Source organism: Zophobas morio, unplaced genomic scaffold (genome assembly GCF_036711695.1).
Source record: "Zophobas morio isolate AGI-343-1 ecotype UQ-CSIRO unplaced genomic scaffold, CSIRO_AGI_Zmor_V1 ptg000010l, whole genome shotgun sequence".
NCBI classification, from domain to species: domain Eukaryota; kingdom Metazoa; phylum Arthropoda; class Insecta; order Coleoptera; family Tenebrionidae; genus Zophobas; species Zophobas morio.
This window is the reverse complement of record NW_026972115.1, coordinates 4,094,482-4,109,587: the sequence shown is the minus strand read 5'-3', so window position 1 is coordinate 4,109,587 and position 15,106 is coordinate 4,094,482. Positions and strand designations below refer to the sequence as shown.

The 15,106-nt window shown below is 37.0% G+C and overlaps 1 protein-coding gene across 1 annotated transcript in view; it reads right to left on the bottom strand.

The window, feature by feature from the left end:
- The window catches only part of LOC135126182 (protein Wnt-4-like), a 42,810-nt gene extending 27,704 nt beyond the window's left edge, over positions 1-15,106 (bottom strand). Inside the window, exon 1 of the mRNA XM_064052036.1 lies at positions 14,965-15,106. Coding sequence (XP_063908106.1) covers positions 14,965-15,044 — 80 coding nt within the window. The 5' untranslated portion in view covers positions 15,045-15,106. The remainder of the gene's footprint in view (positions 1-14,964) is intronic.

The following is a 15,106-nucleotide window of genomic DNA, read 5'->3' as shown; positions in this document are numbered from 1 at the left end:
AAGCGTGCATTATAAACAACCGATTTACCCAGTTGGCAGCAGGTGAATTATTTTATTCGTAAATGTTTTTGGACCATCATTGATGGAAACTTGAAGGTTGGTTCTTTCCATTTGAAGTTGCAGGTTTTTAAACGTAAATCTGAAGAAAACATATGTCGGTGCTAAACTCAGGTCATTCAAGCCTGACTCGATCACAGGTTTTTTTGATCGCGTGATTTTTATAATTCTTAAAATTGTACGCTCAAAATTTCGACAAGCGCCGCCAGCGTCCGTTCTTCCATTTAGAGATAAGACTTCTTAATCGTCATTTAACAACCGGAGATAAACCCTAAGAGTTTAATTAAAAACATCATCTCGAAATTTAACGATATAAGAAAGTCTTCCTTTATTACGGCATCGATATCACCATTAATTGTCCATTAAAAACCATCTCGTCTCGGTTTTAGTGCCCCTCTCCACGTTATCAATAATAAACAATTTGTTTTATTTCCCATTCGAATCCGGTTAATTATCCACACTTTACGGCCTTTTGATTATTTTATTCGCCATTTTTGAGCCACCGTTAATTCGAGCAGGACGACAGGACTTATCCGGAGATATGCGCTCTATGCATGTTTGCTCAGGCATTTAATTGGTCTGATAATGGAGCCATGAATCAGCAAGTCCTTGTTGACTGGTAATTATCGGCACTATCCTTCCAAGGCAAATATTGAAACTGCTGAAAACTCGGAGAGCTTGTCGCGTGCTGTTTGCTTATATATCATTTCGAACGATAGACTCGAGTCCATTGTAATTTGTTGCTTGATGGGACGTTGTCGCGATGGATACCACCATTGGGAACATCCAGAAGCGCAAAAACCAATTAAAATTCTTGGGATGAGTGGGCCGGGACGGCCTTGGGGCACACCGCGAAAAATGTCTTTTCCGAGAGGATAGAGGTGGTCTGGATGTCGCACATCACGTTTTGAAGTAATTATAGAGGCGTTTATGCAAATCGGGGCTGTAACGTAAACAGTCGCTGTGAAAAAAATTCAGTAATATGATTTGTATACAGGTGGCTATAATTACTGGAGACACGGTTCTGGTTTGCCGTTTTACCCTTGTCTGATTAATGACCGTTATTAACTCTTAAAGTATCTGGAGTATGAGTATTATATATGACAGTGGCCATATGAAGACTTGCTTTGTATTATAATTCGAAAATGTATAAGTAGCATGTCATAAAATATCGTCGAGGCACTTACAGCGCCATAAACCTTTCACTAAATATTCTGATTTATGCACCACAACTTTGCAATTTTTTGTTTTTGTGCTTTAGGGGCGCTGAAAGAAGATTGAATATACACTTTTTTTATCGAGAGTAATGATGATAAATAATTTTCGAAATAAAAGAAAGCTGTATGAAAAGGATTACCAAGCATTAAATTGCTCATACGTGGACATAAAAATAAAATCAAGTACAAGCTTTAAAGTCGAACGTGAAACTTCATAAAACTGGAGTCGTATATAGATTTCCGCTGTAATTCTTGCCCAGAAACCTCACTTGTCTTGTGTCCTTTCCGAAATCGTTAAAGCTTATTACCGCGCTCAAAGAAACCACGATTGTTGCTTTATTTTACAGCTTTATGAGGTTCCATGGCCAGTTTTGAGAAATTACTTTACCTTGCCTAATTGAGAGAAACTGGCGTATAGTATGTCTGTGTCCTTAAAGCAAAATGAAAGGAATGTATTGTAGACAAATGTCTTGAAATTATAATCTAATTATGTGGTACACAAAATTTGCTAGAGTTTTTTGAGGTTCTTGATATCTTTCTTTGTAATTAGTATTTGCAGTGTATTATTAAGTCGTTCCACAAAACAAGCCTTATTATAATTAAAATAATGTTTATTAGTTTATATAAGATTTTTTAAAGGCAACATTATTTGTTGTTCTAAAGAACCAAAGTTCATGGTTTGTAACATCAAAACCACTTCCATTTTTTGCAAAATGATTCCCACCCAGTCTGCTATGTTGGGAGAAGCCGTCAAATTGGCTTATTTCTTTAGAACCTCCAAGGTGATTGATTATATTAAACGATAGTGTAGGTGAAGAAGTAATCGATTCGGTAGTAAATGGAATTATAACCTCCCTAAAAAATAAGTTACGTACATGGAGATCTCTCTATTAAAAGTTTAACTTTTTTAAGATGCTTCCAACAACTGTTTTTTTTATTTTGGTTTAAACAAATTTAAAATCTACTCGAAAACTTTGTTGTGTAAAAAACGGGTGTTTAGAATTTTTTATTAGATGAGATAGCATAGTAAAGTTAAATGGAATAATGTTTTTTAAACACATTAAAAGCGTTTTTTTTTTCCAAAAAAAAATATACGAGAAACGTAGTTCGATATTCGAGTAACAAATGTCGTTTTCCTTTTTCCTTTTTGGTAAAACCGGAAGCTTTTTTGGTACACTCCGTTGCATAATTTATTTCTCGTGATGCAGGTACCTGTTTCGAACAGTTTGATCGTTCGGTCTTGACGGAGCCCACCTTCACGTGTTGCAGCTAACAAATTTCGCCTGCACTTTGATTAACCTTTAAAAATCGTGACCCACAACCCTCACATCCAATCTCGAAGATAACGATCTCGTCTGAAATACTACGTCCATGATGAACGGAATGACTCTGACGAGTTTTTTCCCGATAATATAACAGCTGTCTCAACCTAATTATGATTTACACATCTAATTATAGGTCTCCGAGTCGTAATTTGTTAATACAACTGCAAACATGGAGAAACCAGTCGAATTATGATTAGTAATAGCGATTAATAAGGTCCGAAATTAAATTTAATAACACCTTGTCGAGGGGGATTTATAAGCGGTTTCACGACGAGAAGTAAGATGCTCGTTAATTAAAAAACGCACTTGCGTTACCGTTACGCATAAACAGCGCGCTGCTTTCGGCGGACGTGGAATATTGCCGTGACAATAGTGGCGACATGCTTTACCGGAAAGCAGCGCTAATTCCGCCATTGTACAAATTGAGACGGAAAGCTCGAAGCACAAAAAGGTAAAGGTAATGAGTTTTAATAAGACAACGGCAGCTCGTCGTAAACTGTAATTTAGAGTATAGAAAATTTGAGCGGACTTAATAACCGGTTTCGAGTTCTCGTAATAAATTTGAACAGGTTATTAAATATGTCGGACGATTTGACTTTGTTTTTAATATTGCATGTCTCGGTGCGTTTTGGTCCCGGCTCGTCATGTAGGTGGATGCAAATCGGCGGACTCGAAAAATGAGATAATTAATAATCGAGCTTTGGCGGTTCTTAATTAAAATTTGTACGCTAATCAACGGATGCGACTTATTTAATGATTTTTTAACGAAAGCCACATGTTCGTTGTGGGCAGGTCCGGCCATCAGTAAACATAATAAATTAGACGCATTACTAGCGATAATTGCCGGATCGACGAATTTCCCAAGCACTAGATCAACTCTCTGATGAAATAATTATGGGTTTTTGCGGCCGATCGAGGAGTTCGGGGAAAGAGACACTTATTTGTGGAGATTTTTAATGGTTGCGCTGTGAAACCGCTGATTTATCAATTTGTGACCACGGAAGAAATCATTATTATCTGTAAAAGAATCGGTGAAGAAGTCGGTAATTTCGAGGCAATTTTCAGTGGTATGCATTCTGACTTTCTTGTACAAAATGAAATATCCCACATACATTACAGACTTCCAGAGTTGACAGTTGGAACACCCTGTATATTTACATTTGTGCAGTGTTTATCGTGCGAATCATCGGGAAAATACCAATGTCTTTTCCAAGGTGTTAACTTTCTACGGAAAGTTATCATCATTTTTATGCATTCGTGCCAATCTTTGTATAAACCAATAAAAACAACGTTAAGATTTTAACCACAATTTATTACCAAAATATTGAAGTTTACATGAAAAGTGAAAAATATTACGCACATAAATCTATTTGTTTAGAAATCGGGAGCTTCCTTGTTTTCGTTGGACGCAACGGTGACAATATACAGTGTGTCTGTAACAAGAGATAAAAATATAATTACGCGTTCGGAGTTTTTTTATTCCGTCCGCTGCACTTTCCTCCACCTCAGGTATAACGATGCGGTTTTCCGAGAAGGCATCGAGCCGGGAACCACCCCTAAGGACTCAACCCTCTTCGTATAATTAACTGTTGGCGGACGACCGAGGTTGGCGCGGCGGTCTACCCAATATCTCATTAACCTTACCCGAGGGTAACACACCTCAGTCTTCTCATTGTCTGCCTGTTATCGCGATACAAGTGAACACATCATGTCAGCTTTCTTGCTGCCGTTATTCGCCCCAACTCAATTACGAAAAAATATTCTTTTATTTTTTTTCACAAGTATCGCGTACGGAAAGTGGCGGAATTTTTACGACCGGGCTAAGTACGTAAATCAAATTTTAATCAACACGTTATCTAGAACACTTAGGGGTCGCATTCAAATTTTTTTTAAATATACAGATCCGTGTCGGAGATAGTGTCGAATCGGGTTGCACTGCTGGCCTGAGGTGGGTTCGCTGTGTGGTTTGAATTCAAGCTTTAAATCTGTATATCATCAGTTATGTGTAGTGTGGCACCAACATGACTTATGTTATAATTGGAAAGATAATGATAATTTATACACGTGATAAATATATTAAATAGTATGGTAAAAAGTTAGAAACTACTTTTAAAAGCAAGTTTATGTTGTTACTCCCCTAAATTTTAAATTTTTTGGACGTAAGACAAAGTTATGGAACATTTTTAAAAAAAGTCAGACTTTTCTAAAGATTGTTTTCTGTCGTTCGTGAACGGCCACAAAAAATATTCCAAGAATCCATGCCTTCCACCCATATCATCATAAATATCACTTTTACGATTATTCTTTCGGAATGAACACACTCAAAAATTTAATCATACACCCAGCGAAATAATAATGTGGGCTAATTACGTCTCCTCGGGGCCCTCCACAACTATACAACAAATGAAGAAGGCGTAACAGATGTTGTACGATCGTTCACCCCACATATACATACCCTCTTGTCATATTTATTTTTCCACTTTACCCACATTCGGTTATTTCCGGACCATCCTGTATCGGTCCAAACATCCTAGCTGCCTATTAAATTTACGACGTGTTTTCGATTAAGTATGCAAATGACAAGCTGTCTTTTTCACAAACCACCTTCTCGCGTGGACAGGTAGGTACATTTCGAAAAAATCAATAACCCCCCGATTAAATTAAAATCAAACTTATGTCCCTCCGTTATTATCCAATGAGACAAAAGGCTTTAATCAGCCATTTAAGTGAGTTCTGTGATGAATAACAATTAAGAATCCGGAATCTCGAGGGAGGTTATTAATCAGTCGCGACAAGAAGGGTGCGACGTGCAGAGCCGGCCTCGTGTGGGGACAAATTCACGGAAGCGGGCTGAATGTAAGTCTCTTTTGGCTTCGGCGTTCAAAAATTTCCATCTGCTGCTGCACCGAAACTTTATTGCCAAAAAAAATGAACGAATTTTCGACAAAATTCGGTGGAACGGCTCAATCCGAACCAGTTCGGCGGAAACCTGATCGGCCAGGTGTTCATTTGAGTTATTTATTGGGAATAAAGTGGAAATTTTTTCACGATTTTGGCCGCCGCACCGCGTTAATTAAAAGTAGACGCAATGCAATGTTTCCTTAAGGAGGTTATTGTTCGACGAAACGGTGCTGGCCCTAATTGGCTGCGATTTTCGAATTGCGAACGTGCTTTTTCTGCCGTTTACGGTAAATTTATTGTTGCGAATTGATGATGCCGGTTTTGGGAGTGATTTGTTTTACAAAGTTGACGCGTAATGGGTTAAAGTGGTTTCGACAAGAAGAAACCTGCAGTAGACAGGTATCGAATTTGGGTACCTGAGCTATTTTGGTCGGACCCTGTTCGTAATGAGATTACAGGGTGGAGTATAATGGACTTTAAACGGGGTTAATACTGTTGAGAGCGTCGAGGTGGTGTGCAAGCTTCAGTGCGAAGTCTACCTCAGGGTTCTGTCGGTGACTCATTGCTCTTTCGGCTCTAGATTAGTAACAAACTTGATCGTTTTTTTTTAGTAAGTGATGTTGGTTTCTTAGTTTTTCTGTAAATTAATAGTGCATTCAGGTTTAATTACGAGCTAAAATTTCTGCACTAATGTAACACAACATAACAACGTCGTTAATTTAATCGCAGCGATAAGAATCTCGTCGTTACAGACAGGCGTAAAACCTGGCAAAATGTCTCCAAATCGCGCTATCAAAGAAAACAGATATCTTATTCCGGTGGCAGCCCATACAATGGTACCTTTTCCCATCTTCGTGATGTAAGCCGTTTCAGACCTGCCCATCTGGCAACTAAAATGGCCAAATCGAGCCGACACTTAGTCCCAAAATAGCCGGTAGAAACATAAAGTGTACTAATGAGACATGTTGGAGGCTAATGCGGCTCGGTTATGAACTATAACATGCAGTCAAAGCACGATACTGTGTTTTTTGCTTCGTTATTTTATATCGAAGCACTACTCCGGTAAGTAGTTTGCGGTAAATCATCCGTTAATATCGGATTTATTTCATTAAATCACCGGCAAGTGGGGTAATTCAGCACTTAATTACTCGGACGGTGGGTACATAAATTACAATGACTTATTTAGATGTTTCCTCGCGAATAACAGCGTGCAATTTTGCCCCTAGGACGTGTAAACACGAATTTCTGGACGAGTTGGGAAGTGCTTTAATTACGACGGGGATAGCGGTTCGAAACCGGGTGCGCTACACACAATTTTTTTGCAAAAATTGTCGCTTACCACACAGAGAGAAGCACTCCATCAGCTGGACACGTTTTTCGAAAATTGTAGGTCCACAAGAAAACGACGGAGTGTTCAATTCATAAGAATTAAACCGCCTCGGACAAGTCTATTGTTAAAACGCCATGTGACGAATTGCTGCAGTTGACTCGTGGAATGTCGATATTTATACTCCTATACGGATACGTTTATGTTTTATTATGCCGCCGGATGGTTAGAATAGAAACTTCATCAAAGTGTTTCTCGTAATCGCTAGTTTTCTGTGGAAGTCGGTTTCGGCGGGATTCGAATTGGTTGAACGTGCACGATCTAGCCGTCTTCGTTTCGTAAAAAAACTGTTTTTTCGCGTTTCAAGGCAAGATGCAAATTGAGAGTGCGCATATTTTTATTATTTGTTGACTTACTCTTGGTGTACTTAAAGGTGCTGAAAATTTCGTGAATGTATCGTTTGTTATTCTTGCAGTTTTACAAGTTTTTAATTGATTTTAGATGAGTCAGAAATTTGTTCTGAGTAATAGCTATTTTATCACTTGGTCTAAAATAAGTTGAAAATGTATTAAAATAGAGTTTATAGGTGCGAACTGGCTAATTTTATGCATGTACACAGCGCGGTAATTGATAATTTTTCACTTTTTACTATCCCGGAATCATCGTTAAGTAATATACAAAATTTGTGCAGGATTTTAGCACCTTACGCGTAACCCGAAAACAGAATGTATCTTGTGTTGCACTAGATTTAACAGAGAAAAATTAAATGTAATTGTTGACTAGTTTTAGCATATTTTTAAAATAATTTTATCAAGTGACGTCATCAGTTTTTCGGAGGGGACGTCCAAATAAGCTCAGTAAAATTGATACCACACCAAGTCTGGCTTTGGTTAAAAAAATGCAGCATCTCATATCAATTTGTATGTAAGTAGTTATTGTTATCTAGAAGGAGAGTTATTATCAAATGTCTAAAACATCTGTAGTGGCCCGACAAAGGTTAACGGTCATCGAATGTGGCTTTATCATTTCGTTAACGACAAATTTTAAACCGCACCGTTAAGCGACTAATGATATATATTATTTAACAAAACATGGCGTGTTTATTACTACTTGAATCAAAACATGAATAAATAATCATGTGTGGTATACACCCCAGCGTGATAACGAAAAGAGAAATCATAGAATATAAAACGAAAGAGCCCAATAAAACGCATGTTTAGATAATAAACCTTATTAAAAAAATTAACATTATAATGAAATCTCCATCCATTTACGCAAAACCCGTAATGTGTTTTAACGCAACAAAGCCATTTCGACTCGTTCCCGCTGAAAGTCCCATAATTTAATCTGGGCGATAATAAACGTAAAAATTCCGCTAGATGCCGCGACACACTTAACCTCACTTTCCGCCAGTCATTGACCTTGAAGTCGCCCTCATCATATATGTGAATCTTGAATCTGCATAAATAAAATGTTTGCATGTTTTTATCGAATAGTGAATGCCAGACAAAGCCGATTAACAGATAATGGCAGATAATTCCGACATACCTACCTTTTTCATACGTATGCGTGCCTCAGCGAGTGTTCCTCGTTCTTTAAAGAGTTAAAGCGAAACGTATCATTGTTTAAACGGGATTCAAAAGAAGAAAAACGGCCGATTTGCAAATGAAAAGCAAGTACCGGTAGGTTGGTTGGATTCTTTTCGGCGAACTCGCCGCTTGTAAAACCGTTATAGCAAAATTTTATTAGTTTCATTATTCACCCTGTAATTCTTCACGCCCATTGTGTTCGCTAAATAGCCGAATTAACCAATTGATTTTATTGCGGTTGTTATAATTTTCTTCATGAACTCTTAATTCGGAGCTGGATTTTGAAGAAAGCGTGCCAGTTTTCCACCGGACACTGAATAAATCGCTTTCGTTTATTATTTATGTTGACTTTCGACATTTATAATTTCCATACAGATTAATTGAATCGAAACGGTCGGAGTTGTAAAGCTGCCAATATGTGGCAAATTGCACCGTTAACAGGTACATTTCAGGTGGTTTGCCGGTAAATTTATAGTTGAATTAAAATGCACGCTTGTCCGGGAATGGATATAAACTTCTAATTTTTATAGATGTGATAAGATCGATGGAAATTGGTTCATGGATAAATTGCTCGAGCAACTGGTTTAGAAAAGTTTTTTCAAAGGTTGCGGTTTGCTTTAGAGACAACAAATAAATGGAATATGGTGCTGCTGGTTTTTTAAGATTACACGCGATACAGTCCAAAATTTTATGATGTAGTGCGACTATTGTGCGAAGCCTGAAGAAAAATAATAGTGTTTTTTTGGCAGAGGTTCTTCGAATCCTGCAGCTGCCACCATTTTTTCGCGTCTGTTGAAAAAACCTCCGCAATTGTAAAGTTTGTCAATTTACGTCACACCTTTCAATCGAATGTGACAGCATGAAATCCCGCCATCGCCTCCAAATACGCCGCATGTCTGTGAATAATTCCCTCGGCCGAAGGAAGCAATAAATCAGCTGTTTAGCTTAATAATCAATTAGATGTGGTAGTCCGGAGTGCGATGCCGCTCTTTTCTGTTCCTCCTCGGCATTGTCCGGACTGACAATTCGTGGAAGTCCAATTGCGTGCACAAGAACCATCAGCCGGCCGAAACAACTTGTTAATTACATCGCGGCCATAAAATGTCCCGCATGCCGAAGACTAAAGACCACGTCTGGATTAGTCTGGAGAGGAAGTTTGGGGAAGTCGGGGGATTTAATACGTGATTTCATGCCGTTAAAGATGGTGCTATCTCACCTGTATTTCCACAGTGACTCATGAGTGTAAATAATGCAGTGAGGTGTAATAAGTGCTGTTGTTCCGGGCGAGCTTAGGTACACTAATTTTAACGAAAGCCCGCCAAACTCCCGTGATTCATGCTAAACGGGTTTTAATATTTAAATTTTGAGATAATCTAACTTTTTCGGTTAAGAGAGGATAATTGGCAACAAATGGGATTCGGAGCTACAGGAAAACTGTGAAAAATGATTTCCCTTTGGAGGCGGTTGTCACTCCCGAGCGATAGCCGAGACAGGTAATGCGTCAGAGGAGGCTTGATGAGTGTCTAATTTTATGATTTTTTGGCGCTTCACAGATCACAGAATATGGTGACGTTCGTGGAAAAATTAGTTCGATCTAAACTAAGAAAATGACGGACTAATTGTGGATGTTATCGATAAAATGAGTAGTCTTAAAAAAGACTGCTTTTAACAAGAATTGGATATAAAATACAGATTAGTGTCAATAATAACAGTTGTCAATATAATGCAACAAACGTAGAAAAATTCCAATGATTTGCTACCTAAAATGTTCATTATACCTTCCGACAGAACTATTTTCGACCATCTGGTGTTTTATTGGAGGTCTGCCACAAAACATTTTAAATATGGAGGCAATAATCACAATAAATTTTAGTGGGACTAGTGGTTTTTGGGAGGGTTTACCTCAAAATTCTGTTAGTGACTCATTGTTGTTCCACCACTTCGTGAGAAAAAACACTAACTAAAATTCTTCTGATTATTCCCACTAACAATCTGATGACGTCATCCCAAAATTTTGCTAAGAAATTGTATTTATATTTATGCTAGCATGTAGTATATTTTCGATTGTACGGTATCATAGTCTAGCAGTATTTACAGCACACTAAAGCCACGCCACCCAAGTAGAACATATTTTCCGTTTATTATCAATAATTAATGCCGACTTTTATTATCAGTACAACACACCGCGTCGACGATCACCATTTTACAATCCACCTTTTCCCCGCACATCCGACGTTTCCGACATTCCACGATAATTAGCACTTCATTATCACTTTGTTTCTGAAATTCCTCCGAGGATTCCGGTCCTTTGATGGCGTTCTTTTTTTCCCAAATCCTAACGGGCACTGACAACCCAAGGAACCGAAATAATCGACACATGTAATCTGGTCATCCGTGAAGCATGTTGAAGTGATCTTCGATTACCATCGCCCGGTTCGGTTACGCTTTTAAGGGGGTGTCGTGTTTTTCCAACTTTATGATCCATTGTCGCATTGTGGAGGTCTAATTAAGGGTTGAGAGAGAGGAATTCGGCGGTAAATTTTCGGGTGTTGATGGCTTTTAGCCGCCAGGTACGGTGTGAGTTTCCCATAAACTGTCGGCAGATATTTAAGAATCCATTAAAGAAACCCTACAAACTAATAACAAGCCATGAAAACAGCCTCTGCTCAGACAACACAAAGCGGTCTACAGTCGGCCGACCGACCTTAAGACTTGGTATTGCTTTCGTTATATTGGTTTCACAATGGGAAGGTATAATACAGGTAGACGCAGAACGAGATAAAAGGTGAGTTTGTTGCGAAAATGGGGAAGTTTGTGGTGGTATTTGAGGGGTTTATTTGCGGATTAGGGACGAGTGCACGGTTTTAAGGAATCGGGAAGCTTTTTTGTGTCACAACAGTCGCGTGTGGACTAAAACGAGATCATTATGTTTCTAGTCGAAACTATAATATTTTAATTAAGTTAATTAATTAGACGGATTCTCGGCATTCTTGGGTTAATGATAAATTCTGTGAATTTTTACAGCCTGTTAAAAAGTATTTTAATAATCGCTGGGAAAGCAAACAACTGTGTAAAACTATGGCACACGTCGAAATTAATTCCATAGCTAGTAGGTATAAAAACTCGTTAAATTTTTGTTTTTCTTTGTTCGATATTATCAGCTTCGGTTTTTTAGTTTTATTTTCACTTTTTACACCAGATAGCATAAACCGCTTAGAAGAAATGCCCAGATCGTGTTTTTGACAAAATTTATGGCTAACATTGATGAGAAACTAACACGACTGCTTTTTTTTGGCTCTCTGTTGATCGAAATTAATGAGTAACATGTTAGATATAAAACAGATTATCAAAAATTTATTCCTAGTTGTGAATCTGATTGTCGTCCATGCATAATTAAACTAAGTCTAGAAAAATAGTGTTATCAGTTACTAAAATTAGTTTTTTAATAAATCGATGAAATTTCAAGATACAAATTTGAAAATTTGTGATTAAAACGTTAATATTATTTTGTTTCTAACAAGGGCCCTATTTTTTGAATACTTAGGTATTTTAAAAAAATGATCTAGAAGAAGAAAAAATTTACAGCGGCCTATGAACTTTTTTGAAATTTTAGACAGTTATTTAAAAATTTACTTGTTCATCCACTCTAGAAATGACTTCATTGCAAAAATGTGTTAAGTGAATGTTTGTTGAAAAATATCCTGCACAAATGTCATCTTTTCACTTGTGAGGTGAAAGCACTTTTATGACCAATCAAACTTTAAAATAGAATAAATGTTTGTCTATTTATACTTACTGCAGTGTATCTAGTTTTAATAATGTGGTAATTAACTTTTCAAACAAGAAAAACGAAGAGAAATTAAAAGCAAGTAGTAAGAAAAAACAAGCCATTTAAACGCACTAATGAGACAAAAGTGTCCTTAATTATGGGTCCAGAATGATCATAAAAACATTTAAAAAGACACATTACTTTTTAAAAATAAACCAAAATTTTTTGTTTTCGTTTTTGAAAGAAACTTTTAGTGCGAAACAATTTCACAGTTAGGATATTATAAATGAATAATGCTCTTTCGCTTTGGACGTTTTGATTTGAAGCAATTAGTCTTATCGTTGCAAGGCAAACGATACGCGATTAATCACGTCTACTGAACAATAGTGTTCGATTTTTTCAATTTTCTAGTGACGTTAATTTGAAAACAAATGCACTGTACGTGCTATACAGCACGATCAAGCACAAAATCTCGGCAGGTTTCAAAATATCGTGTAATTATTTAATTAAGTCGTTGCACAGCTCGGAAAAAAGTCTTTGTTCTACAGTTCTGAAAATATAATATAGAAGTAAAATTTCCATCCACGTAACAACAACCCATATTTGGAGTCATCCTTCTCGTCTCGAAATCTACAAGAGTTTGGCACACGTCTGTCTATCCGAACAGGTTGAATGCATTCAAAAAATTAGACTTTTAAATGATGACGAGCAGTCGCTCGTACGTTATAAAAACTATTTCTGTAGTCGTTTTAGACGTCTCATGTTAATTAATACGTTTGTTAACGCTTTTAACGTTTCCACTCCGTTCGAAGGAACGATCTACCTTCTCCCATACCTGAACTGAACGATTAACAAATATTTATAATTCAAGTCTCGGTGGACTAAGTGGAATGTCTTGTCGGACATTTGTCCCGGGTCAAATGTTTGTCGATTTCGTTTTATTGTCTCGAAACGTCCCGCTTTTTTACAGACACCTGTATATAACATACCGCGCGGCCCTTAAGACGAGGTTTTATTGCGCTGTTACACTGTACAATGTAGCCGTATGTATGACAGGTTGGGTTATTTATGTCATTTTTCCGTTTTTTTTTTAATATTAGACCACTTCTTGGTGGTACAATAGCAGGTGTTTAGTCTTGGATAAAGAGTTTTCATCAAAGTCTGGAAAGTTGTTAGAGCGGGAGCTTGGGATAAACATTTTAAGTACTTTGAAAGCTAGCTGGTTGTGTACAAAGCCATGTGCTGCGGATGTGGAGGGAACAAATGGTTCATTTTTCACAGCCGATTAATAAATACTACGAGAGAAAAATATTCGATTTGGGATTTTTAGAAGATACAGAAATTCGGTGGAAAAGGGAGGTGTTGTCACCTGTCACGAGCCACCATTGGATTTAACACTTATATACAGGGTGAATCACCAATAAGAAATTGTTCGATATTTAAACCAATAATGTTAGAAATAGGGCTTGAATTAGCGTTTTTAAAAGCTTCAGTTTCAACAGAGAACCTTCAGAGAAGCCTAAATGTTTAATATTTTAGCGTGCATAATTAATGTGCAACAACGTTGTCATATTTGCAACCTGAATAATAATTAAAACACGTTAATCAACACACAATATCGACATGTTTCAGTAGCTACGCTGTCATCTTATCGGACTAAACGTCATTTCACATAAAACAAAAGTTATTAAAAGTTATTAATGAATTCAAACGTTCAATCAAAGAAGAAAAAAAAAATAAAAATAAAAATAAGAAGAAATACATTTTTCAAGCAAAAGTCTTATCTATATGTTTCGAAATTTTTTAAAATATACAGGACTTTTTAATTTTTTGGTCCTATGGTGTTATATGTATTGTGGTTTAGGACATCAAAATATCCTATTGTCTTTTGGTTAAAAAAACATTCTGTATATACATAATTCTACTACATACATCCATTTGATGGTTTTGTTTCATACACAATAACTGCCTTATAATAGTCATCGAAATGCTATAAAAGATATGTTTATAATGACAAGTTGGATAATATACAGCTACTCTGAATTTTTTATTTTTAAATACACATATATTGTCTTATAGATTTTTGGAAATAATGAACTGTCACAATATCATATTTTTATTCAGTTGTTGTTTATAAAATCGGGATTTAAACATTTGCCATTTTTTCATTGGTCAATTTATGGCACCATAGTTGTGAACATTGTATATTTTACAATGACTTTGTATGTTCCATGATTTATTCATCTTCACGTAATATAATTAAATATAAATAAAATTTTACCTGATATACGGGGTATACAGAAAACATTCCTATATAGTCTATAGAAAAAGATGACCACATATACAATACGCAAACATATATATTTTTTTTATACATAAAAAGTATAAACAAGAACCCTAGTTGCTGAAAGTGCTGTTGCAAGTCCTATTTCTAAATATTTAATAGTTTAAGTGATATCAGAAAATTTCCTACTTCGAACTCACCTGTAAACATGCACAACACGAGCCGCCACTGCTTTCAACACACTATACAAGTGTTCCAAAACACCGAGACACAGCACCACAGCACGTTCACTTTCTTCGATCAAACTACCGCAGGAAGACCGTTTCCTCTACGCGACAACTAATGAATTCACCACACCACATACAGGCCGGTCCAAAACACCACACCACTCACTCACCTCACAACCACTATCTTCCTGGTACTTCTTGCCCGATCTTCGTCCGCGAAAAAATATTTTCTTTTGTTTTTTTTTCTGGAAAAATCTACAGGACTTACCACCAGTCGGCATCCGTGATCTGCAGTAGAAGCGTCCACAAAGCGACGGAAGCAAAGAGTCCCGCGCCGCGACGCTTCATGCCGCGGTTGTTCACAGAGACGCACTTGCACTTGCTTGCCCACGAACCAGCTATGAACTGAA